Raw genomic sequence first — 23,332 nt, forward strand, 5'->3', positions numbered from 1 at the left:
GGTGTTTGCCAATAATGGTATTTGCCCGACTGTGGATTCCGGAATTTTTCAAAAGCAGAATCTCCGCAGTGACTTGTGCTGAGCAGCCGCCTGTTCCTCTTTTTCTCCAGAGGGCTGGCCGAGTTAGTCTGATGCAGCAAGAACAACAGAGACTCTTTTCCTACTCCTCGTGTCCTGTTTCAGGTCCCCTTAGTCTTAGTGGAGATCAAAGACTTGTTCTGGACAGCCACCTTGTGGTTTCCGCGTGAAATTGCAGCTTCTCTTCTTTATCATTAGCAGCATTATTTTGGGTTCCTGTGGTCTCCATCCTCCAAGTGTAATGTGTGAATTGGGCAATATACACCACTCTTGAGTGTGCAGGTTTGTATAGAATTCTGAGGTAAAGAGGGTGAAGCAGCCCAAAGAATGTGCTTGCAAGGAGGCTCAAGCGACTCTAAAGATTTTTTGTTCTATCGGTTTATTCTTTATTTAAGGTAGGCCTGAGAATGGATAGGAAGTATTTTCAAAGTTTTAGCTGCAGCTTTATTTTTACTTTACAGTGTAAAGCGAGGGCATAGAACCTCTTTCAGCCCAAGGGCCAAATTCATTTGGGAGCAGCTCTTGAGGGCTGCATTCCAGTGGTGGGTGGGACCAAAGGCAAAAGGGGTGGGGCCAAAAACACTAACATACTTTAGCTTAAGTTGTTACTGCCAGTAAGAACTTACTTCAGCCTTTTAGAATGGGGAAAAACCTATCATTGGGAAAAACCAGCCACAATTGGTGGTCTGCAGAAAGGGAGTGGAGCCCTCTGGGGAACAGCAGAGGGCTGGATTTGGCCCCTTGCTAGAGGTTCTGTACCCCTGGAGTAAAGTTACTCTAAGTGCAACCTCCTGTAAGGCATTGATAGCCAGTTCAAATGCCACCTCCTTCCTGCTCATATCTCAGTCTGGACCCTTGCAGCTCAGATCATGCCCCTCTCAGATGATCATAAACATCCTTTTGATCTTATCATACGTGCAAAGCGTGCACCCTGCCATTAAGCTACTGCAGCTTCCCTGAGCATATACAGCAGCATGGGGGAAGTTTACGGGGACCCTAAATCTTTCAGAATTTTCTTCCAAAGTGGAACACAAGGATATAATACAACCATATTAAATCATCACAACATTTAAAGCAATAAACAGAGCAATATAAACCTTATTTCATTGCTTCCTTTGTATTGCTTTGTTTTCTTTGTATTTCCTTGCTTTATTTTAAGCTTACACTGATTTCAGTGGAGGCCAGTCACATCAACTGACATTCGCAGCTCCCATGATTTCCTAGGGCCCTGATTCGGATAGCTCCCATTGTTTTCAGTTTATAACCCACCACATATACTGGTAGATGAGGGGAACACCCTCCCCACCGCCAATATTTACAGCTGAGCAGTACCTTTATTAGCCCCAACCAGCACCTCACAAAAATGTGCAAGCTTTCAAGTTCTCCAGAACTCTTCAGCAGGTTAGGTAGGTGGTAGAAAAAACAGCAGAAGTGGGGGAGAGAAGTACCCAGCTGTGGCCGACCTGAATTTTCTTCCCCTATTCCCTGCTTTTGGCATCACCCAGCCTAAAGCGAAGAGTTCCGAAGAACTCAAAAGCTTGCACATTTGTTTGGAATTTTGGTTGGTCCTAATAAAGGTATTCCCCTTCATGGATCAGTGCCTTGTTGTGGCGAAGGGGCTTGCGTAACTCAATGAAGCCATAAGCTATGCCGTGCAGGGCCACCTAAGACGGACAGGTCATGGCAGAGAGTTCTGACAAAATGTGGTCCACTGGAAAAGGAAATGGCAACCCACTCCAGTATTCTTGCCAAGAAAACCCCATGGAATGTATCACAAGGCTAAAAGAGATGACGCCGGAAGATGAGCCCCTCAGGTCGGAAGGTGTCCAATATGCTACTGGGGAAGAGCAGAGGGTATTTCCAAGTAGCGCCAGAAAGAGTGAAGCGGCTGGGCCAAACCCGAAAGGACACTCAGCTGTGGATGTGTCTGGTGGTGAAAAGAAAATCCGATGCTGTAAAGAACAATATTGTTTAGGAACCTGGAATGTCAGATCAATGAATCAAGGTAAGCTGGAGGTGGTCAAACATGAGATGGCAAGATTGAACATCGACATCTTGGGAATCAGCGAACTAAAATGGACAGGCATGGGCGAATTTAATTCAGGTGACCATCATATCTACTATTGTGGGCAAGAATCCCTTAGAAGAAATGGAGTAGCACTCATAGTCAACAAAAGGGTGGGAAAAGCAGTACTGGGGTACAATCTTAAAAATGATAGAATGATCTCAGTACGAATCCAAGGCAAACCATTCAACATCACAGTAATTCAAGTCTATGCCCCAACCACTGAGGCTGAAGAAGCTGAGGTTGATCGGTTCTATGAAGACCTACAACACCTTCTAGAACTAACACCAAAAAAAGATGTCCTCTTCATCATAGGGGATTGGAATGCTAAAGTAGGAAGTCAAGAAATCACCGGGATAACAGGCAGGCATGGCCTTGGTGTACAAAATGAAGCAGGACAAAAGCTAATAGAGTTTTGCCAAGAGAACATGCTGATCATAGCAAACACTCTTTTCCAACAGCACAAGAGGCGACTCTACACATGGACGTCACCAGATGGTCAATATCGAAATCAGATTGATTATGTCCTTTGCAGCCAAAGATGGAGAAGCTCCATACAGTCAGTAAAAACAAGACCTGGAGCTGACTGTGGCTCAGATCATGAGCTGCTTCTTGCAAAATTTCGGCTTAAATTGAAGAACGTCGGGAAAACCACTAAACCGTTCAGGTATGACCTAAATCATATCCCTGATGAATATACAGTGGAAGTGAGGAATAGATTTCAGGGATTAGACCTGATAGACAGAGTGCCTGAGGAACTATGGACATAGGTCCGTAACATTGTTCAGGAGGCAGCAACGAAATCCATCCCAAAGAAAAAGAAATGCAAGAAAGCAAAGTGGCTGTCTGATGAGGCTTTACAAGTAGCTCACGAAAGAAGGTAAGCGAAAAGCAAGGGAGAAAGGGGAAGATATACCCAACTGAATGCAGAGTTCTAGAGAATAGCAAGGAGAGACAAGAAGGCCTTCTTAAATGAACAATGCAAAGAAATCGAGGAAAACAACAGAATGGGAAAGACTAGAGATCTCTTCAAGAAAATTGGAGATCTCAAGGGAACATTTTGTGTAAAGACGGGCATGATCAAGGACAAAGAAGGCAGGGACCTAACAGAAGCAGATGAGATTAAGAAGAGGTGGAAAGAATATACAGAAGAACTATACAGGAAAGATCTGAATGTCCCTGATAGCCATGATAGTGCGGTCACTGAACTTGAGCTGGACATCCTAGAGAGTGAAGTCAAGTGGGCCCTAGGAAGCATTAGTAACAACAAAGCTAGCGGAGATGACAGTATTCCAGCCGAGCTATTTAAAATCCTAAAAGATGATGCTGTTAAAGTGCTGCATTCAATATGCCAACAAATCTGGAACACTCAACAGTGGCCACAAGACTGGAAAAGGTCAGTTTACATTCCAATTCCAAAGAAGGGCAACGCCAAAGAGTGTTCAAACTACCGCACAATTGCACTCATTTCACATGCCAGCAAGGTGATGCTCAAAATCCTACAAGCTAGGCTTCAGCAGTATGCGAACCGAGAACTACCGGAAGTACAAGCTGGGTTTAGAAGAGGCAGAGGAACTAGAGATCAAATCGCCAACATTCGCTGCATCATGGAGAAAGCAAGAGAATTCCAGAAAAACCTCTATTTCTGCTTCATTGACTACGCTAAAGCCTTTGATTGTGTGGATCACAACAAACTGTGGCAAATTCTTAAAGTGATGGGAGTACCAGACCACCTTACCTGTCTCCTGAGAAACCTGTACGAGGGTCAAGAAGCAACAGTAAGAACCAGACATGGAACAACCGATTGGTTCAAAATTGGGAAAGGAGTACGACAAAGCTGCATATTGTCGCCCTGCTTATTTAACTTATATGCAGAGTACATCATGAGAAATGCCGGGTTGGATGAATCAGAGGTCGGAATTAAGATTGCTGGGAGAATTATCAACAACCTCCGATATGCAGACGATACCACCCTAATGGCAGAAAGCGAAGAGGATCTAAAGAGCCTCTTGTTGAGGGTGAAAGAGGAGAGTGCAAAAGCTGGTTTGAAACTCAACATTAAAAAAACGAAGATCATGGCATCTGGCCCCATCACTTCCTGGCATATAGAAGGGGAAGAAATGGAAGCAGTGACAGATTTTACTTTCTTGGGCTCCAAGATCACGGCAGACGGTGACTGTAGCCATGAAATTAAAAGACGCTTGCTCCTTGGGAGGAAAGCTATGGCCAACCTAGACAGCATAGTAAGAAGCAGAGACATCACCTTGCCGACAAAGGTCCGTCTAATCAAAGCTATGGTTTTCCCAGTAGTAATGTATGGCTGTGAGAGCTGGACTATAAGGAAGGCTGAGCGCCGAAGAATTGATGCTTTCGAACTGTGGTGCTGGAGAAGACTCTTACGAGTCCCCTGGACTGCAAGGAGGTCAAATCAGTCCATCCTAAAGGAAATCAACCCTGAGTGCTCATTGGAAGGACAGATAATGAAGCTGAAGCTCCAATATTTTGGCCACCTAATGCGAAGAGAAAACTCCCTGGAAAAGACCCTGATGCTGGGAAAGACTGAAGGCAAAAGGAGAAGGGGACAACAGAGGATGAGATGGCTAGATAGCATCACGGATGCAATGAATATGAACTTGAGCACGCTCCGGGAGAGAGCGCAGGACAGGAAGGCCTGGCGTGCTATGGTCCATGGGGTCACGAAGAGTCGGACACGACTGAACGACTGAACAACAACAACAATAAAGGTATTGCCCAGCTGTGGATTTTGGACTTGCTTCCCAAGAGGCTTTCCTCTTATCCGTTTTATTATACACCCCCTCTTGCGACTTCAGCGCCGGTTGGCGAGTTTCAAGGCGTGCCTGGGGCAAGAGGATTGGCTAACGACTGTGCCGAGCGATGCGCGGGTAGACGCTGGGTGGGTGCGCCGCTGCATACGCGGCTGTGCGGCGAAAGGGGAGTCTCTCTCCCGGCCTCGGAAGGAATCCAAGCGCTGGGCAGCCCCGCAGATCTAGAAGCGGCACCCAACCCGCGCGGAACGAGCAGGCAGGCTCTTATAGGCTGAGGGCCGGCGGCTCTTGACCAATAGGAGGCGGAGCATTTTGCGGGCGGGCGTGCGCCGCGATGGCCGCTTCCCGCGCTCTTGATTGGCTGGCTGCCTCGGGTGGGCGAGCTTGGCCGCCGCTTCGCCCGAACCCTGCGCTGCGCAGCGGCGCTCGGGCACAGCCGGGTCCTTCTCCCTAGGAAGTGGCGGTGGCTTCGGCGGCTCGGAGAGAGAGGGGTGAGGTCGAGCGAGCCTGGCGGCGGCGGCGGCGGCTCCGCCCTTTCTCCCTATTTGGGATCGGGGTGCGGGGGAGGGGGGGATTCGGCGGCGCCGCCGCTGCCGCCCTCTCCGCGGAGGCGGGGACCTCTGCCCACCCCGAGGACGGCGCGCCTGCTCCATAGCGGCTCTGTGCTGCGGGCGGGGGTGCCGCGAGGCTCCAGGTCTGAGGGGTGGATTCGTGCGGTTGACTTCCTTCCTGGAAGGGCTGTTGTGCCGCTAACTGCCTGGCAGGCGGGAAGGCAGCCGGAGAATCTTGCCCGGCACGGAGGCGAACGGGTAGCGAAAGCGTCACCCGCTGAATTTATTTGTGCCAGGCAGCTCTGTAAAGAGTACCGGAGCCGTTCCGGGAGGAGGAAGGAGGAGGAGAAGCTGGCACCTCTAGCCTCGTCAGCTGGGAGACAGATTCTCTCTCTCTCAAGACCCCCCCCCCCCACGAGTTCATAGTCCAGAGCATCTTCCACCGTTTATTTTCTCTGTTTTGAATCCGTTTAATTGTTCCAAGTAGCCGGATTTCTCATGCCAAATTAAGATGTAGAATATGGTCCCCCCACCCGCTCCATATATTCATCTTTGCTTCAGATGCACCCAACGTCCTTCCATAGTGTGTCCTGAGGATCACCCAGTAGAACAGCCTTCTGCAACCTAGTGTCCTCTAGATGTCTTGGACTAGAACTCCCAGTATCCTCTAGCCAGCATGGCTGGCCTGGGGTGCTGCGAGTTGTAGTCCAACACATTTGGAGGACACCAGGTCAGCCCTTGTCACCCTTGCTTTGTCAGAGTGTAGCGGTCCCCAACCTGGTGCCCTCTGAGTGTTTGAGGCTACAACTCCCATAAGGCCCAGACAGCATGTCCAGTGGTCAGGAATGACTGGAGTTGTAGCCCAAAACATCTTCATGGTTAGCGAAAGTTGCTTAAAGAGTGGTTCGATGATGGATTCTCTCCCTCACCCCCTTGCAATGCATGTTCATAGGCAGAGACTCTAAGATGTTTGTGTGACTTTATGTGGCATAGGATTGTAGCAGCACCTTGTCCCCTGCTCCCCCATCGTGATTGATTTCTGAAGGAGGAGATCCTGTGTGCAGCCTTCTGGTTCCCCTGCAGCCCATGGGACACTTGGAGATTTGTGTTGTGACTCTTCCTTTTGTGCAGGTTCTGGTGCCTCAGTGGGGCAGAGGCGAAACTTGTTGTAGGCATCCCTGTCTTTTAAGACTTGCCCAGTTACAGTGAAGGCAGTTTCTTTGCATAGAATGGTTTGAGTGCTGCCCCTCCCCGAATATTGTAATCTGTTGCTTCCATAAGATGGGGGCAGGGCAGGGGCGGGGGGAGATAATTGCTTGGTTTGTTTGCATCCACTGACATTTATATGTGCAGTATGCAGGTATCAGAGCGTGAGGGTGGAGGAGCGACTGCAGGTAATGGACTGGACAGCCCCACAGCATCTGATGCCCCGCCAGTTTCTCCTTCACCACCCAAGCCCCCATCCTTAGACCTCTTCAATCTAGTAGTGTCATATAAGCGGCTGGAGCTGTACGTGGAACCACTGCAGGATGTTGCTGAAGGGGTGTGGTTCCTCCTCAGGTGGGTGCCCATCTACTCAGTTGCACCTTTGGGAAATGAGGTAGAGATAATTGGTTGGCTAATGTCACTGAGGGCAGAGAAGCATAGACCCTTTGCAGGTACTGCTTTTTCTGGTGGGAGAGTGAGAGAAGGGAAGCCCTTCTGGCCTAATCCTTAGTTCAGATGCCATATGCCATCCCTCTGCCAAGATCCCAGGCCGACTAAATGGGAACTTCGTGAGTGGTTGGGCTTCAGTGAGACCCAGTACTGCATTTGTGGCTTGGTCAATGGCCACAAGTACAAAGGTCTATAGCTGACTGGGTTGCAGTGGGTATTCTGTTTTCAATCTACATGGGCTCTCCTTTTGAGCTTCAGTCCCACTTTTACAGGTCACTGGCCTTTTATTTTTTTTGTCCCATATGTTCATACCACCATTGTGCAGGGGAAGCAGGGGTCCTCAACCTTTTTGGAATTTTGAGAGAGTGTTGTGGGTGCTCTCACAAAATGGCTACCATGGGGGGCCTGCCCATTCATATAACGGCTACCATGTTAGGTATGGGCGATCATACAACACTCATTTCCCAGAAGGCAAACTGGTGACGCTAAAAGAAAAGTATCTTAACCAACCACCTAAGTACAAAGCAGAGGTGGGGGTGAGTTCCAAAACACAAAACCATTCTTTTGAACCCAAATAAAGGTGGTTCTGCAGGGCAGCATTCTGCTTTGTGGCATGCCAGTGTGGTGTAGTGGTCAGAGTGTTGGATGGGAACTCAGGAGATCCGGGTTCTAGGCCCTACTCAGCCATGAAGCTCACTGGGTTGCTTTGCACCAGTCACCGACTCTCAGCCTAACCTACCTCACAGAGTTGTTGTAAGGATTAAATGGAGAGGAAGAGGAGGACCATGTAAGGTGCCTTGGGTTCCTTGCAAGAGGAAAAAAGGTAGATGGAATAATAAATAAAAATGCCAAGCCTCCCATTTAAAAAAAATAATTTGAAAAATCTTAAGAAATACAATAAAAATCAGGAGGAGCAAGGAGCTTGGCAGACACCAAAAGAGGTGTCTGCAGCACATCGGTGCCCATGGGCACCGCATCAGAGACCCCAGAGTGGAAACATCCCTTTGGGATTATAACAAATGCTTCTGTCTGTTCCACAGCTGGCAGATGCCACTTTGCTCCCTCCTTACCTGCCTAGGGCTCAACTTTCTGCTGCTGACTCTGAGTGAAGGTGAGGAGCATCGGAAGTATGCCCTGGGGACCTGAGTGAGCTCTGCATCTCCTTCCTGGTGCAATGGATGTGTGTGTGTGGTGGTGTGGGGATTGAGCCAGTGGAGCTGATGGGTGGCGAATGGAATATGATTTCATTGGGGGCAAATCATGAGGGCTGGCCAGTGTTTATAGTAAGAGGCGGTGAGGGAATATTGTGACTGGCAGGCAGACAGGCCTCCTTTGATGAGGCAGTTTGAGCGGTGGTGGTGGTAAAGCTAGCTGGTGACTGGACAAGCAGTGGTGGTGGTCGAATAAACTGTCTGCATTCCCCCTTCCTCTCCAGCTGCTTGGTATGGGCTGTTTGCCCTTCTGATCCTGGTGCCCGCCATGCTGGGCTACCTGCAGGAAACATGCCGCATCCGCCTGAGTGAAGAAGAGCTGGCACGCCGGAGGTACCACAGTGTGCGGCGCGAGGATGTGAGAAAAGTTCAGCTTTCTCGAAATGAGGCTGTGGCTGAAGTGAAGGGCTTGTAAGTGCTTTTATTTATTCTGGCATAAGCTTTCGTGGCCTATAGCCCACTTCATCAGATGCGTAGAGTGTTATCAAGAGTTTCAGGTATATATACAGTACGTATGGGGGGGGCACTGTTTAATAACATGATTATCACTGTCAGTACTTTCTGCATTAAACAGGTGGGCCCTGGGTGCCGTTTGGAGGGATGATGCTTGATGGCAGGAGTTCCTTGTGCTAATAAGGAGTCCCATAGGCTGAGTCCATGCTAAACTTTTTTCATTTCTGAATGTCTCACGTACTTTGAATCCACATGATGCAATAGCCGATCCATTGTATTCTTGTGATCTTCACCTCCTTATCCCATTATTTTTCTGATCTGATCTGTGACCATTTTTCTGACTTTTGTGCTGTTGCTGTATGAGTGTTTCCAGCGTAGACAAGTGATGAAGTACCTTTACCCCTAAATAGTGGGAGTGATTTGGCATATGGAACCAGTTTGGTGACCTTTCTATACCACTTTACTTCTGGAGTCAGTTTCCATCCCTTTCTGTCCTTCACCTTCCATGACCTTAGGTACCTCACTTTCAGTGACCTTCCAACCATTTTTGACCAGCTATTTTTCCTTTTGAGTTTTTATTTCTTGTTTATTTATTTATTATTATTTATTTATTAAATTTATTAATCGCCCATCTGACTGGTCACCCAGCCACTCTGGGCGATGTACAACCCACCATAAAACAATTTAAAACAATAAAATTTTACCATAAACATTTTTTTTAAATACCCTAACCCACCCCAAATGCCTGCCTGAACAACCACGTTTTTAATGCACGACGGAAGCTCATTAAAGAGGGGGCATGACGGAGTTCCCTAGGGAGGGAGTTCCACAGAGTGGGGGCCACCACAGAAAAGGCCCTCTCTTGTGATAATTTGTTTTGATCTTTTTTCCAGGGCTATTGCAAGTGCACTCTTACACAGCTGTGCACAATAGTGTATACTGATCCAAATTTTTTCTTCAGCAGTGCACGTGTGGAGCTGCACAGCTGTACACAACTACACAGAATTTATATTCTCACTTTATACTTCAAGGTGCAATCCTTTGGCCGCTATACAGCGGCTAGATGGCCACAGGATTTGTTGGTTTCCGGGAACCAACCTCGGAGCCCACGCTCCAAAGTCAGTTCCCAGAGAAGCGCCTCCCCGCCCACACCTCCGTCACCTCGTAGGCAGCGCAGGTCTTCCCCAGGCTCTGTCCTCGTAAGAGCAGCACGGAGTGGGGCAAAAGGGGGCGTTCTCAGGGGCGGGGAGTGCGGAAGTGCAGGTATGACGCTTCCTATGTGTCGTCCCGCCTCCCCACCCCCGCTCCGACGTCCCGTGACTAGACAGCCAAAAACGGCCATCTAGCCATGAATGCAGGGTGGCTGGAGCGTGGAGGAGAGGATCCCCTCCATGCTTCTCCCACCATGCATTGTAGGCGGCCGCCTCTCCACATAGGAGTGCTCCCTTAGGGCACAATCTGATGCATGTTTAGGCAAAGAAAAGGCTGGGATTGTGCCCTTAAAGTATCTATTATGAAGAGCTGAATAGGTGTTGGCACAGTATGAGGAGTGTCACGCAGGCACATTCAAGGGATGGGAATATTAGGCACATTGATTCAGAACGACTCCATATATCATTACCGATACTGCCCACAACTTTCAGAAAATGGAATGCATAAGTAGCCAAACAGGGAGGTGCTCAGGCTTAAATACATCAAACCTGACAGGGAGCCAAAAAAAAAAGGGTCAGGGGATGCTCATGTGTCATCAGACTTGCCAGCCATTTCAGCGTTGCCGTGTGGACAAGAATTGTGGCTTGTTTAGACAGGATATAGCATGGGAGTGATACATTTGTGGAAAATGGTGGTAATCCCACTTTTAAGAAAAAGTGGGAGATCATTACCTTGGCAGTGCAAGGAACCAATGTGTGGATCTCCTCCATAGGTTAGCTGCTATCTAAGGTGCATTGCTTCAGTTCAGCCATTGGGGGCATCACACACCCTTGCTAGTTGGACTTGTTGTGACTCTAGACAGGAGGAAGAGTTACTAAGTATTTATATGACTAGGCTGCCTGCTTCTCCAAAGGAAGTCTTCCAAAACATTGAATCGATTTCAATCACCAAGCACGACACCTCATTTTTAAATCATTGATTTTAATCAGCATTTCCATTTGTGCAGTTATTTTGCCAAAGAAAGGTGCATTTTCACTGCTCGATAGCGCTATTAAAACACATTGATTCACAACTAAATGCAACCGTTAGTCCAGATTTAGTACTTCTGTTAACTACCAACGAGCAGGGCAGACTACTGGTACATGCATTTGTTTAAGTAGCTATAGATTTTGATGTTTTATAAATGTTTTTATTAACTTACTGTATTAGTTCAGCATGAATGTACAAATGAGGATTTTGCAAGTCTAGTTTTGGGAGAATTATGGAAGTATTCTATGCCAAGGGCTGATGGTTACTGATCAGAACAGCATTTGATCAGGTCAGATGCTTTATTGGATGGGTGTGAATTTAAAACTGGACTAGTTTAGAGGATTGGCACTATAATAGGGAAAAGCTGCAGTAATGTGAGAACCAACTCTCCTTCTCCCTACGCTTCCCCGTCCAAAGTTGACTATGCCAGTAGTCACTTTGCAAGCGTTGTGTGCAACATACCAAAGCTTGATACCTGGCTATCCATGCATCATATAACTTGCTGGGTAGCTGAGTGGACTCAAAACCATTTTTCCCCTCTAGAAAATGCCAACTCAATCTAAAAGTTAAAAGCTGGGTGCTGTGCTGGTGCATGCCCCTTCGGTATTTAAATTATGGAGGGAGTGATCCTGTGCCCCCCAGATAGCATCTGCAGGGGTGGGGTAGGGCATTGGATAGTTTGGTTTTCTGGCTCCAAGGTTGGAGACAGGGCTCTGACTTCAGAGCCAAGAAACCGTGCTCCCCGCCCCCTCCCCTTCATAGCCAGCACAGAGAGAACTGCGCTGGCTACCACTCCATGCTCAGAAAATGGAGTGCAGAGACAGGAAAAAAGGGGGCATTCCCAGGGGAGGGGAGGAGACTGAGGTGGCTGCGATAGGTCACATCCTATGGTCACCGCAGCCTCCTTCCCTCCCCCTCTGAGGCGCTGCTGCTAGATGGGTGAAATTGCTCATCTAGTAGAAATGCAGGGTGGCTGGAGCATGGAGGCAAAAATATCCTCTGCTGTCCTCAAGCCTTGCATTTGATGCTTGGCAGCCTCTGACTTCAGAGGCTGCTGGCAATCCACATAGAATTGCATCCTTAGGGTGCAACCCCATGCATGTTTAGACAGAAAAAAGTCCTACAATTCCCAGCATTCCCCAACCAGCCATGCTGGCTGGAGGATACAGGAATTGTTGGACTTTTTTTCTGTCTAAACATGCATGGGGTTGCACCCTGAAGATATTTCAGTCCTGCCTTTCTAGTGCCTATGCACTACCTGGGACAGCTTACAACAATTTAAAATTGTAATATTGTATAAATGGGTGCAGAACCTCAGGCTTGGAGGCCCGATCAGACCCTCCTGGGGTCCCAGTCTGGCCCTCTGGGATTTCTCAGATGGCCACGCTCTCTTTCCTTGGCCCCACCACCTTCCCCGCATCACTGACCATTTGGTGGTTTCCCGGCTTGTTATGCAGTTGTTCTCCCCTGTACTAAAAGGTTGAAATGCCTCTGCTAAGCCTTAGTTACTGGCAATCAGAGCTTTCAGCTGTAGTACACTGGTATTTTGGCCCTGCTCCTTTTTCCTTTGGCCCCACCCTCCACTCGAATGCAGCCCCTGAGAGCGTCTCTGATATGGAATTTGGCCCTTGGGGTGAAAGAGGTTCTGCACCCCTCCTATAAAAACGTCACATGGTCCGGGTGAGCACTGCTGAGCTACCAGCGCATTTGAATGACTAATGCACTCTGTGGGGCTGCCTTTTGAAAAATGTTTGGAAACTTCAGCTAGTCTAGAATGCTGTAGCCATTCTATGGGTGGGCCAGTTAAAGGGAGTGTGTGACTCCCGCGTTACAAGAGCTGTCCTAGCTACCAGTCAGTTTTTGGACATTATTCAAAGTGCTAGTTATGGCCTATAAAGCCCTACACCAGCAGTGGGCAACTCATGGCCTTCCAGATGTTTTGGCCTACAACTCCCATCAACCCTAGACAACATTGCCAATGGTGGGGGATGAGGGGAGTTGTAGGCCCAAACATTGGGGGGCCACAAGCTGCCCACCCCTGTCCTACATGACTTGGGACCGGGTTGTTCGTAAGACTGCACTCTCCCTCCTCAGCGGAGGCCCTTAGCTCTGTCCTGCCATCATTAGGGGTGTGAGGGACATGTTTAATACTGCTGTCATCTCTTTTCAGCCTGATCCAACTGGAAGCCCTCCTGAGCCGACTCTGTGGTGGCTGTGAGGCAGTCTACCGTGTCTTCTATTGGGAGAACCCTTCGCTCTCCTCTCAGTGAGTCTGGCCTTAGGAGCACTTCATGGAAGCTGAGGGGTGGCTGGTGGCGGCAGCCCAGGCCTTCCTGCTTTGGGGAGTTGGGAGCTTTGCTGCTGCTCTGATGAGGCTGTGTTGTTTTACAGACGGTCGGGCTCCGTGTTTTCCCCTGGTACTGGACAGGTGTATAGCCCGGCTTTAGTGGCTAGTGTTAATAGGGATGCTGCCTGGGCACATAGGCACTGCTATTGGTTTGTCCGGGTTGAGGGCAGGATATTAGGTGGCAGGTAAGCTTCTGGCAGGGATGTTGGGTTTAATATGCAGGAGGAAGGGTAGTCCAGACAGACCTGAGCAGCTGTCTGAGCACCTGGCTGCTGTCCTGATGTCCAGGTGTGTCATGTGCCATCTGCTCTTTTTCCACCCTCTGCCCAGGTTTTATGGGATGCTGATGGGGTCAGTTTGTGCCCTCTACCTGCTGCCCTTGTGTTGGGTCTTCGTTCTTCTCAACAATACCCTCTTCTTGGGAAATGTGGCATTTTATCGAGGTAAGAGATTGCACACCTCCCAGGAACTGATCCATCCCGTTGGAATCCTGGGGGAGAAAGCTTGAGTACTGGCTGGAGACAGGGTGTCCAGGGTGAAGGCTTCCTCTGCTGCGTTTGCATGAGGCACAGAATCTCCTTCCCTCACCCCTGCTTCGGCCCCATAATATCCCAAATGGAGTGGGGTGGGGGGGCAGATGGGTGTTGCTAATAGCCAATTTTGGTGGAGGGGGGAGATTTATATCTCTTCTGTTCTGCCCCAGCCCCATAAATTCTTTAGTGTTCATGAGATCCAAAGAGTAACTCCGTTCCCTAGGCGTAACTCTGGTAACTTAATATGGAAAGCCTCTTCCATTGCAAGATGTCTCAGTGGGGAGCAGATCTTGGTATGCAAGTGATATACTGCCTGTGGTGGTATCTGGCAGGGAACTGTGGTCCCTCACAAGGGGCAGCATAAAGAAACATTTAGTGCTTATTTGATGTGCAGCGTGGGGTGATCTGTGAACATTCCCCTCCCCTCCTGCATGAAATGCACCCTTGTGACAATTTTTATTTCTGGGTGACTGCAAGCAGGGAAGAATCTTTTCAGAGTGCAGCTTTTTCCCCAGTATCCGTTTGGAGTGAAGGCAATGCTACCGTACTCTGAACTGGCTTTGTGAGGTTGCTGGATCAGCAGCCTTGGGGCTGTGGATACTAGTGCTGGGTCAAAAGGTTCGGGCCAACTTTTTTCAGCCATTTGCAGGATGTGTGTGAAAACAAACGCCCCTCTCCCCCTGCAGAATTGGGGTTGAGCGGCAAATTTCCTGAAAGCAGCCAAAGTTCCCTGCCCAGTTTCATGGGGAGACAAATGGTCAATAGAAAACCATGGGTGGTGAGGGAGAAAGAATTTGACTCACTGTTAGTTGATAGCAGTGAACAGGTCCAAAAGAAAGTAAGCTTTGATGGGGTAGCAGGGGTTCAGGGAACATTTCAGGCTCCTTAGTTTTGTGCTGGGAAAGAAGTGTGCTGGAGCATATTCACCACAGCACTAGATGTATGTAGGGTGCAATCCTATGCATGTTGAGACAGAAAAAAAGTCCCACAATTCCCAGCATGCCCCAGCCAGCATGGCTGACTGGAGGAATGCTGGGAATTGTAGGACGTTTTTCTGTCTGAACATGCATAGGTTTGCTCCTTTAGTCCTTTGTAGGTGGTTATAGCTCTGGTCAGTGCAGCCAGGGAGCTGGGTTCGTCAGAGAGCAGTGGAGGTTCAGGCCAGGCCTCCTTTGTTCTAGAAGCTGTCAGTAAACTCGAGCAGTGGCTGCTGCAGTGCTAGCATCTGCTTCCTGGGCACTTGGGTGGGAGGTGGGCTCGAATAATGGCATGTTGCTTTTGAAGTGCCAAAAGCTCGGCCTGTCTCCTGGAAGGCATTCCTGGGCTACTCGGGAGTGTCCAGCCATTGCCCTCTCTCTCTCCCCAGTGCTGCTGGAGCTGAAGTCGGCCATTGAGCAGCGCTTGGGCCTCCGGCCCATTGCTAAGTCTCCAGAGCCTGCCGAGCTGGAATCTGGAGAAGTGGGGGCTGGAGCCCTGCCAGACCGGACGCCAACGCCCACCAGCATGGAGGTGAGGCACGGAGGGAGCATTAGCGAGGCAGAGGAAGTGCCAGGTCTGCGTCTCCCCCTTCCAAGCAGTTCTAGACATACAATTTTATGCAGATGTCAGGGCAGCAGGCGTTTATCTTTTGCGAATGCCCCTGGATGGCCCAAGTTCATCCTGACCCGTGTAGCAGTGCACCGGCTGGTGGCTTCGCAGTTGATTCCAGACCTGCAGTCATGGCCATGGAAGGCAAGCTTGCCTATCACTTCTCCCTGATGTGCTTCCTCCTTTCGCCCGCTTTCTGCATGGCTGCCTTAAGCCAGCCTTCCCCAACCTGGTGCCTTCCTGATGTGTTGGACTACAACTATTATCATCCCCAGCTGGCGAGCAATAGCTGTATTTTGCAAAGTAAGTTCACGATGGGAGAGGTAGAGGGATCCTGGCAGGAAAAGAGCTGTGGATCATGGCTGAAAACGTGGCCGGGCACCAGAAACCTGGAGCCTTCAGTTTTGCTACTAGGTTACCACTCTTGGGGGAGCTGCCATCTTTTCCTCCTGCCCTCTTACTCGCTACTTTCCATGTGCCTGGGCCTTTTAGTCCTAGCTGGTGACGAGGAAGAAGCTGTGCTGGAGTGCATCTGCAGCCTCCTGGTAAAAGGTGGGGCATCAGCCAGGCAAGGGGTCATCACAAAATTTGTGTCTGCCTTCTGACTTAATTCCTCCAGATTGCCACTTAAAAGTATAGTAACCTTTTCACCACAGCCCTATTTCTTCACCACTTACATAGGTTCACTTTAAAATTAAAAGGGGGATGCCCAAAGTATCTCATTCTCTTCCCTCCCCCAGCAATTCAGGCTATCTTCACTGCCTGCTCCTGCAAGGGTTGTCCCTTCCTGCTACCCCCTGAGACGTATTGGGAACTGCATCCCAAACATTCCCAGTGTTGTTGGAGGCCTTGCGTAAAGCCCTGGTAACGCTGTTCAGGCAGCAAGGGACAGGCCTCAGAAGGGCCTAACGTCCGTGTGCTCTTGCATCTGAGTAGCAGGACTGGGGTAGGGCCCATCCTGGCTTTGCTACCACTATCTCATGGATGGGTGGGCCTTTGCCCCCTTAGACCTGTGACGCCCATCGTTTGTTTTCCTTATAGGATCTGACCCCTGGCAGTGTGGAGGAAGCAGAGGAGGCTGAGCCTGATGATGAGTTCAAAGATGCTATTGAGGTCTGTGGCCTCAGAGCCTGGAGTGGTCTGTGCTGGGGTGGAATAAGATGACATTGCTGGGCCAGCAAGCGAAAGAAGGCCCCCTTCACCCTCTCTAAGAATAGCAAGGCAGAGCCTGTGCCTGTGACACAGTAAATGTCCCAATATGGGGAAGGAAGAGAAATGGGGGGGGGGGTGCTTTAGACCGAGGGTGGGGAACGTGTGGCCCTCCAGTTCTTGTTGGACTGCACCTCCTGTCAGCCAGTGGCAAGGCTGTGCTGGCTAGGGCTGATGGAGGTTGTAGTCCAACAAAATCTGGAGGGCCCCATGTCCCCCACCCCTGCTTCAGGCCACGCTGTAGATGGAGAAGGGCAGGCCATAAAAGGGGAAGTGCGGCTTGGGCTGGGTTCAGCCGCTTTCTCTCTCCTGGCTGTCATCTCTTGTCTTTTCTCCTTGCTGCGGGAGTAGGAGACCCAACTGCTCGTAATGGTGAGTGCAAGAGCTGGGCCGCCTTCTCCTAAGTGAAAGCTCGCTTTGGTTCCCATTGCTTGTGCAAAGCCGTTGTCTTCGAAAGTAGCCTTTGCTTTGTTCTTTGCCCTGACCGTGTCCCAGTTCCTTGCCCAAGCTGGAAGCCCAGCTGTGACCCTTCCACCAGGGGCCCAGAATTTTGCCGTCTGGCAGCTGTTCCCTAGGCCGGCCTAGGCCTCCCTGCCTAGGCCTAGGCCTAGCTGTTCCAAGGCCGTCTCTCCGGCTGGTGCCTTCCAGCAGGCTGTTATCCTCCTGCCTCAGGGAGTTCTGTGGACAGCGTGCACGTGCCTTAACGCCTTCTTGACAAGCTCTCCTCTCCCCCTCCCCAGGAGGATGATGACATCTCCCAGTGCTCAGGGGAGTTTGAGCTGGGCCTTCCCGACAATCCCTTCATGACCAGGAATGAGGTGATTCGCAGCAGGGTGTCACGGCTGACGGAGCGCCTGCGCAAGCGCTACCCGACCAACAACCTCGGTACTGGACTGGGAGGCGGGATGGCGGAGGTGGCAGGGCTGCATCTTGCTGGGACTGGAGGAAGATGTGTGAGCAGCCTTCCCCATCCTGGTCCCTTCCAGATGTCTTGGGCCTCAATTCCCGTCAGCCCCAACCAGCATGGCCATTGGTCAGGAATGATGGGAGTTGTAGTCCAAAACATCTGGAGGGCACCAGGTTGGGGAAGGCTGGTATGGAGTGTTGCCAGAATGGGAGGGCTTGGCCCAGTTGCTACTACAGAGGAGGACAGGGCTCACTAATGTTGGATGGGTCTTGTGTCAGAAAAATGTAGCTTTGTCCAGGGCTGTGAATACTGGGTGCTTTACAAACAACAGTGCCAAGAAAACTTTTCGTTCCTGGGATAGGGGATTTCTGCTCATCCAGGGCCAATTCCAACCCCCATCCCCGCACTTCCTGGAACTCGGCTGGGGCCAGACCCTCCCTGGAATTGCCACCATCATTCGGCAGAGCGATGGCAGAAAAGTCATGATCTTGCTGTTAAACAAGGTGCGCAGGGAGTGCATGCCTTGTGCTAATGCAAAATCACGCTCCCCAAAGCCCCCAGGGAGTGTGATGTCAATTGAAAACAAGGCGTGTGCGCCCATCCTGCCTTGTTTAACAATGAAATTACAGCATTATTGTCACTGTCACTGGGCCACTGAATTTCAGTGGCATATTCAGTGTTCTGAAGGTTGAGAAACAGCCAGGGGGGTGAATGCAGCACATGGGCCGCGTGTGCCCACTCCTGGCTGAGGGGGTTCATTACAGGGGAGAATCAGCAGGCAAAGAGGGGATTAAGAAGTTCGCTCCACCCCATATTTGCATTCCTTTTGCAAACACAGGTTTGTGAATGCCCATTTGCTAAGTTAATGTGTAGCTCTGCCCTGGGGGGTGGAGGGAGGGAGGGAGGGAGGGAGGGAGGGAGACTTGCCCAAGGCCACCCAGTGAGGCTGAGTGGGAGTTGTACCAGGAAGACTCACCCTGGTCCAAGTCTAACACTTGATCCCTTGTACTGCGCTGGTCCATCCCGAGATTTTTCGGGCGGTGGAATTTTCCACCCACTGCCAAATTCCCTGTTTATGCGGAAAGTGCACATCTCTGCTCCTGGCACAAGGTTGCAGAGTGGAGGGCTGGTGTCTCCGGAGAGACACAGCAGGTCAGTTCAGGGCTTTTTGCTGCCCTGCACAAATCTCCTTGCTTCCAGGTTCTGCAGAGAGCCTTCCCTCTGGGTTTTCTTGGCACACCCTGACTCCTGAGTGGGTCTCCAGGACTGTCTCGTGGGGCAATACGTTGTGATGGGCAGTTGGTAGGGAAGGACTGTGAGCAGCAGTGGCAAGAAAGGCAGGGCCAAATGTCTGTGCAGCTTGGGGAAAGAAGGGGAAGAGAGACCCGCCAGGTTTGACCATCATGTGTGTCTGATCTTTTGCAGGAAACTGCGCAAGCTGCTCAGCCACCTTCTCTGTGTTGAAGAAGAGGGTGAGTGTCTGGCTCAGCAACCCCCAGCAGCTGCCGCCAGTTCTTTCCTGCTCCCTTGTCTTGTGGATCTCAGGCTGACCGCCGCAGCCCAGTGGCCCACCTTCCTGAGTCCTTGCCTAAGTGGTACTGAAGCAGGGCTGGGGCCACTGTAGGGATGGAAGACCCGAACAACAGGCATCTGAAGGGTTGTTGCTACTATGCCGTCTGTTGCTTCCCTTGTCGCCTTGGCTCCGAGGCTGGCGGCAGGCAAGGAGAGGGCAGGCGAGCTTAGATGTTGGGCTGGAAGAGCAGCTCCCAGCACCGGCAACAGCTTCTCTTCTCCTGGTCTGTGCTGCCCCCCTTCCCCAGGTCTGCCGACTGTGTGTTCTTCCTGATCCGTTTCTGCGGCTTCAGGATGACATTCGCCAATGTCGGCATGTCAGGAGGGATCCGTGATTAAGATCCCCTACTTTAATAAAGAACATAACAGCAGCTCTAGGCCCCACCATGCTATAGTTTTCCTTTTCCCTTCCCTCCTGAAGATGCCCCCCTCTCTGCCAAGCTGCCAACTGCTGCGGGTGTCATATGGATACCTGTACATTTTCCTCTTTCAGGGCAAATAGCACTGTGGGGGTGGGGGGAGAGTTAGCCATCCCCTTGCCTCCCCCTGGGGGAGGCAGCCCATTTGGGGAGCCCTGTGGCTGCAGTTATAACTTCTTTTTTAAAAAAGCCGGAGATGCTAATTCTGGATCTCTTGCACCGTGTCTCCTTACATCCTTAGGGGGATAGTGAAGGCAGCCTGGCCACCAAAGCCTCTGTCCTGGGGGCTGTGTGCGTGTGACTGTGTGCGTGGGGGAAATGATGCACCATGGAATGGCTTCCTTGAGCCTTCTCCTTGTATAACGATCTCTCTTGTTGCTTCCCTTCAGCGGAGCTGCAGTAACTGTGGAAACAGTTTTTGCTCCAGGTGCTGCTCCTTCAAAGTTCCCAAGAGTTGCATGGGGGCTACAGGTGAGAGACAGAGAGGAGAGCGACCTGGGGGTTGGAGATGGGATTTTGGGAACAGGGGTCCTGTGTGTGTGTGTGAGAGAGGGAGAGGGAGGGAGGTGTTCTCTCCCTGTGGGGAGCTGCTGTAATCTGGACTGCTACAAGTGTGTGCTGCAGTGGGGAGATAGTAGAGCAGGGGTCACCAGCCTTTTTGGGCTGGTGGGCTCATTTGGAATTTTGAGGGAGTGTCATGGGTGCTCTCACAAAATGGCTGCTATTGGGGAAGATGTGCCCATTTCTAAAATGCCTGCTTGGTGGGCTTGGCCAGTTACAAAGCACTCATTTCCCAAAAGGCAAAACTGGTGAGACTAATAGAAAGATATCTTGCCCAAGAACCTTAAGTAGAAGGCACAGGCAGGGGCTGAGCTCCAGAACACAAAATCACTCTTTTGAACCCAAGTAAAGATGGCGCAGAGGGGCAGTACTTCACTTTGCAGCATCCAGTCTCCCAGTTTTTTTCAATTGCAAACAACCTTAAGAAATCAAATAAAAAACCCAGGAGGGACAGGGAGCCTGGTGGACACCAAACGAGGTGTCAGTGGGCACATTGGTGTCAGTGGGCACATTGGTGTCTGTGGGCACCACTACGGAGACTCCAGCAAGTAGAGAAAGGAGGTTTCATGTGTGAGGCTGGGCACATGAGGGCAAAAGTAGCCCTTGCCAGGATTTAGGGGTGGGAAGCCGCACGATCCTGGGTCCCTGAGTCTCTGACTGGTGTTTTCTCCTGCAGCCCCTGATGCCCAGCGGGAGACGGTCTTTGTGTGTGGGCCGTGTAACCAAGCACTCGTCAAGTGAGAAACCACTTTGGAGTCCTGTCCTCTGCTGAATCTGCTGTACAGCTTCCCCTGTACTCCCTGACACTGGGGGGCGGGGGGTATGCGGGGTTAAGCAGCAGCATTGTGCACTCCTTCTGCTCCTCCTGGTACTTGTAATAGGAGGGGGCCAGCGCACCTCACCAGCTATGGGCCCTGTGTGCCCCCCTCCCTCTGTTGCGAGCAACTCCGGAGCTGTCCTGCAATCACTGCGGGGGAGGTTCTTTATGCACTAGACTACTGTAGGCTTCTCCCCTCCCCTGTCAACTCAGGAGCAAAAAGTCCTTCGCTTGCCTGGAGCCCTGAATTCTCCCTGGCCATCCTCGCAGGAGGTCAGCTACCCTCTTTTTGCAGGGTCACTCCAGACTGCCGGGCATCTTAGGGAGTCTGTCTTTCGCTCCCGAGTGAGATTCCAGTTCTGTGCGTGTTCTGTGTTTTGTTCTGAAGCGGAGGCTGGGTCTTCCTTCGGATGGCAGCTGTAGTTGGCTCTGTCAAGAGGAGGCGCTGCACTGTCAAGAAGGCCAACGATGGTGGTCCAACCTGGGGCTGAGGGTGCTGAGCAGCTGGATCTGCTTTCTCTCCCTTTGCCAGGCATGGATAGCATCTCTCTCCTTTCTCCATCTCCCTGCCATTGACTTTGCTCGTTCTAGGTAGTCTCTAGCCAAAGCTCCGCAGTCTGACCTGGAGCTGGAACCAGGAACCTTGCCCTCTTCATCCCTGCAGTGTTGGGGGGCACAGAGGCTGCTGTAGCCAGACGGAGCTCTTATTAATCTCAAAGCCTGGCGGGAGGTGTGGGGCATCAGCCTCAGGAGGTGGATCCCTTCTTCCACAAGAGTGGAGCAATTTTTGAACTGTTGCCGCCTTCTAAGCAGAGTAATATATACCTTAAAATAAATAGTATCCTCGGGGAGTGGAGCCAGCACTTCCCGTGTCTGAAATCGCTCTTGGTGTGGTGAGTGGGAGTCGGAGGAGGGGTCCTAGTTATGCCTAGAGATTGCTGGGGACAAGCCTTAGGATGCTCTCATGAGATGGAGTAATGGAACTTGAGATTCAAGATGGAGGATAAGACAGGAGTATTAAACCTCAGGCCTAGGGGGCAAATCTGGCCTGCCTGGGGACCCAGTTCAGCCCTCTGGGCTTTCCCAAATTGCTACACACCCTTTCCCCCGGCTCCACCTCCATTCCACCAACTGCCAACCGTTTGGTGGTTTTCTGGCTTTTGTGCATTTTATTGCCCTATTGAAAAAGGTTGAAATGCCATTACTCACGCTTCTCCGAAACTGAATTGAGCCCCAGGCTGAAAGAGGTTTGACACCCCTGGGATAACAGAATGCACAGGGGGCAGAAGAAAGGCCGTTGGTGATCCAACTGTGGGTCGGGTGGTTCCAGGCAAGACATTTACTGTGCAATCAGCCTGCCTCATTCATGGAATTTTACCAGTGGGCCAGAATTCATTGTCTTCCATTTGTAGCTCTTCCATGTTTTCCCACCTCTTCCATTAAGGAATAAAAGAATAGCTGCAAAAGGCCTTCAGATTCTTAGCGCCAGGAGCCCTCCTCCCAGAAGCGCCTACAGTGTGGAGAAGTACATAGGAACTATAATGCACTGAGGCACGTGGGATGTGACATGGAGAGCTGTAGCAGAGCCGTGAATGTTTGCACCTTCTGTGCTGCTGGCAACGTGCTGTGCAGTGTATGTGCAGCAGCAAACTAATGCTGCATACTGGCCCACAGCGAGTGGGGAGATGTGCTAGGAGCACATGGTGACACATTTCTCACCTTTTTGTCAGGGTGAGGTGTTGCGGGGGGGGGGGGAGGTGAGAAATAGGATCACAAAGATGCAGTCACAAAATCAGACTAGAAATGAATTTGGGACAGACCAAAGGCAGTCCTTCACACAACATATAATTGAACTTCTGGAATGCATTGCAACAAGATGCGATGTTGCTTCCAGCTTAAATGGCTCTAAAAGTGGTTTAGACAAGTTCATGGAGGAATAGCCACTGACCAGCCTTCCCCAGCCTGGTGCCCTCCAGATGTGTTGGATTACAGCGCCCAGTTTACCCCAGCCAGCTGGGGATGCTGGGAATTGTAATCCACATCTGGAGGGCACCAGGCTGGGGAAGGCTGGTCAGTGGCTATTTGGCTTTGATAGCCAAACAGGGTCTCCCTGTTCTATTTGCTGGGGACAAACTGAAGAAAGCAAATGCCATCATCCTTGTTGCTTTCCAAAGGCATTGTGATTCTCCAGTGCCAGAGATGAAGCATGAGACCAGTCAAAACCTCATTCTAAGATATGAGGGGACCATATCTAAAACTTCACAATAGATGCTAATCCTATTAGAATGAAATGTATCCCCAGTGAGTGCCAATAGAACTTAAAAAACTTATCTAGAACTTCCTTTTTAAAAACTTTCCTGCCATAAAAAAAATCCCGAAAGCAACTGAGCCCTTCTGTG

General features: G+C 50.5%; 1 protein-coding gene across 3 annotated transcripts; it reads left to right on the forward strand.

The window, feature by feature from the left end:
• The first annotated feature begins 5,340 nt into the window (after window positions 1-5,340).
• On the forward strand, window positions 5,341-22,690 carry ZFYVE27 (zinc finger FYVE-type containing 27). Of its 3 annotated transcripts, none has more exons than XM_084846622.1 (12): window positions 5,341-5,420; window positions 6,834-7,040; window positions 8,177-8,247; window positions 8,572-8,758; window positions 13,152-13,247; window positions 13,659-13,771; window positions 15,228-15,370; window positions 16,490-16,561; window positions 17,398-17,542; window positions 18,990-19,036; window positions 19,945-20,026; window positions 20,793-22,690. In XM_084846622.1, the coding sequence occupies exons 2-12, from the start codon at window positions 6,835-6,837 to the stop codon at window positions 20,855-20,857; spliced, it is 1,227 nt and encodes a 408-aa protein (XP_084702748.1). In that variant the 5' UTR covers window positions 5,341-5,420; window position 6,834; the 3' UTR covers window positions 20,858-22,690. The 3 variants fall into 3 exon arrangements, with proteins under 3 accessions (XP_084702748.1, XP_084702749.1, XP_084702747.1); XM_084846623.1 differs by having other exon boundaries at window positions 5,341-5,623; window positions 20,793-22,402; XM_084846621.1 differs by lacking the exon at window positions 5,341-5,420 and having other exon boundaries at window positions 6,747-7,040; window positions 20,793-22,402.
• The last annotated feature ends 642 nt before the right edge of the window (window positions 22,691-23,332 follow it).

This window comes from Heloderma suspectum, chromosome 3, assembly GCF_057233095.1.
Source record: "Heloderma suspectum isolate Gila_16-S chromosome 3, 16-S_ref, whole genome shotgun sequence".
Lineage (NCBI taxonomy): Eukaryota > Metazoa > Chordata > Lepidosauria > Squamata > Helodermatidae > Heloderma > Heloderma suspectum.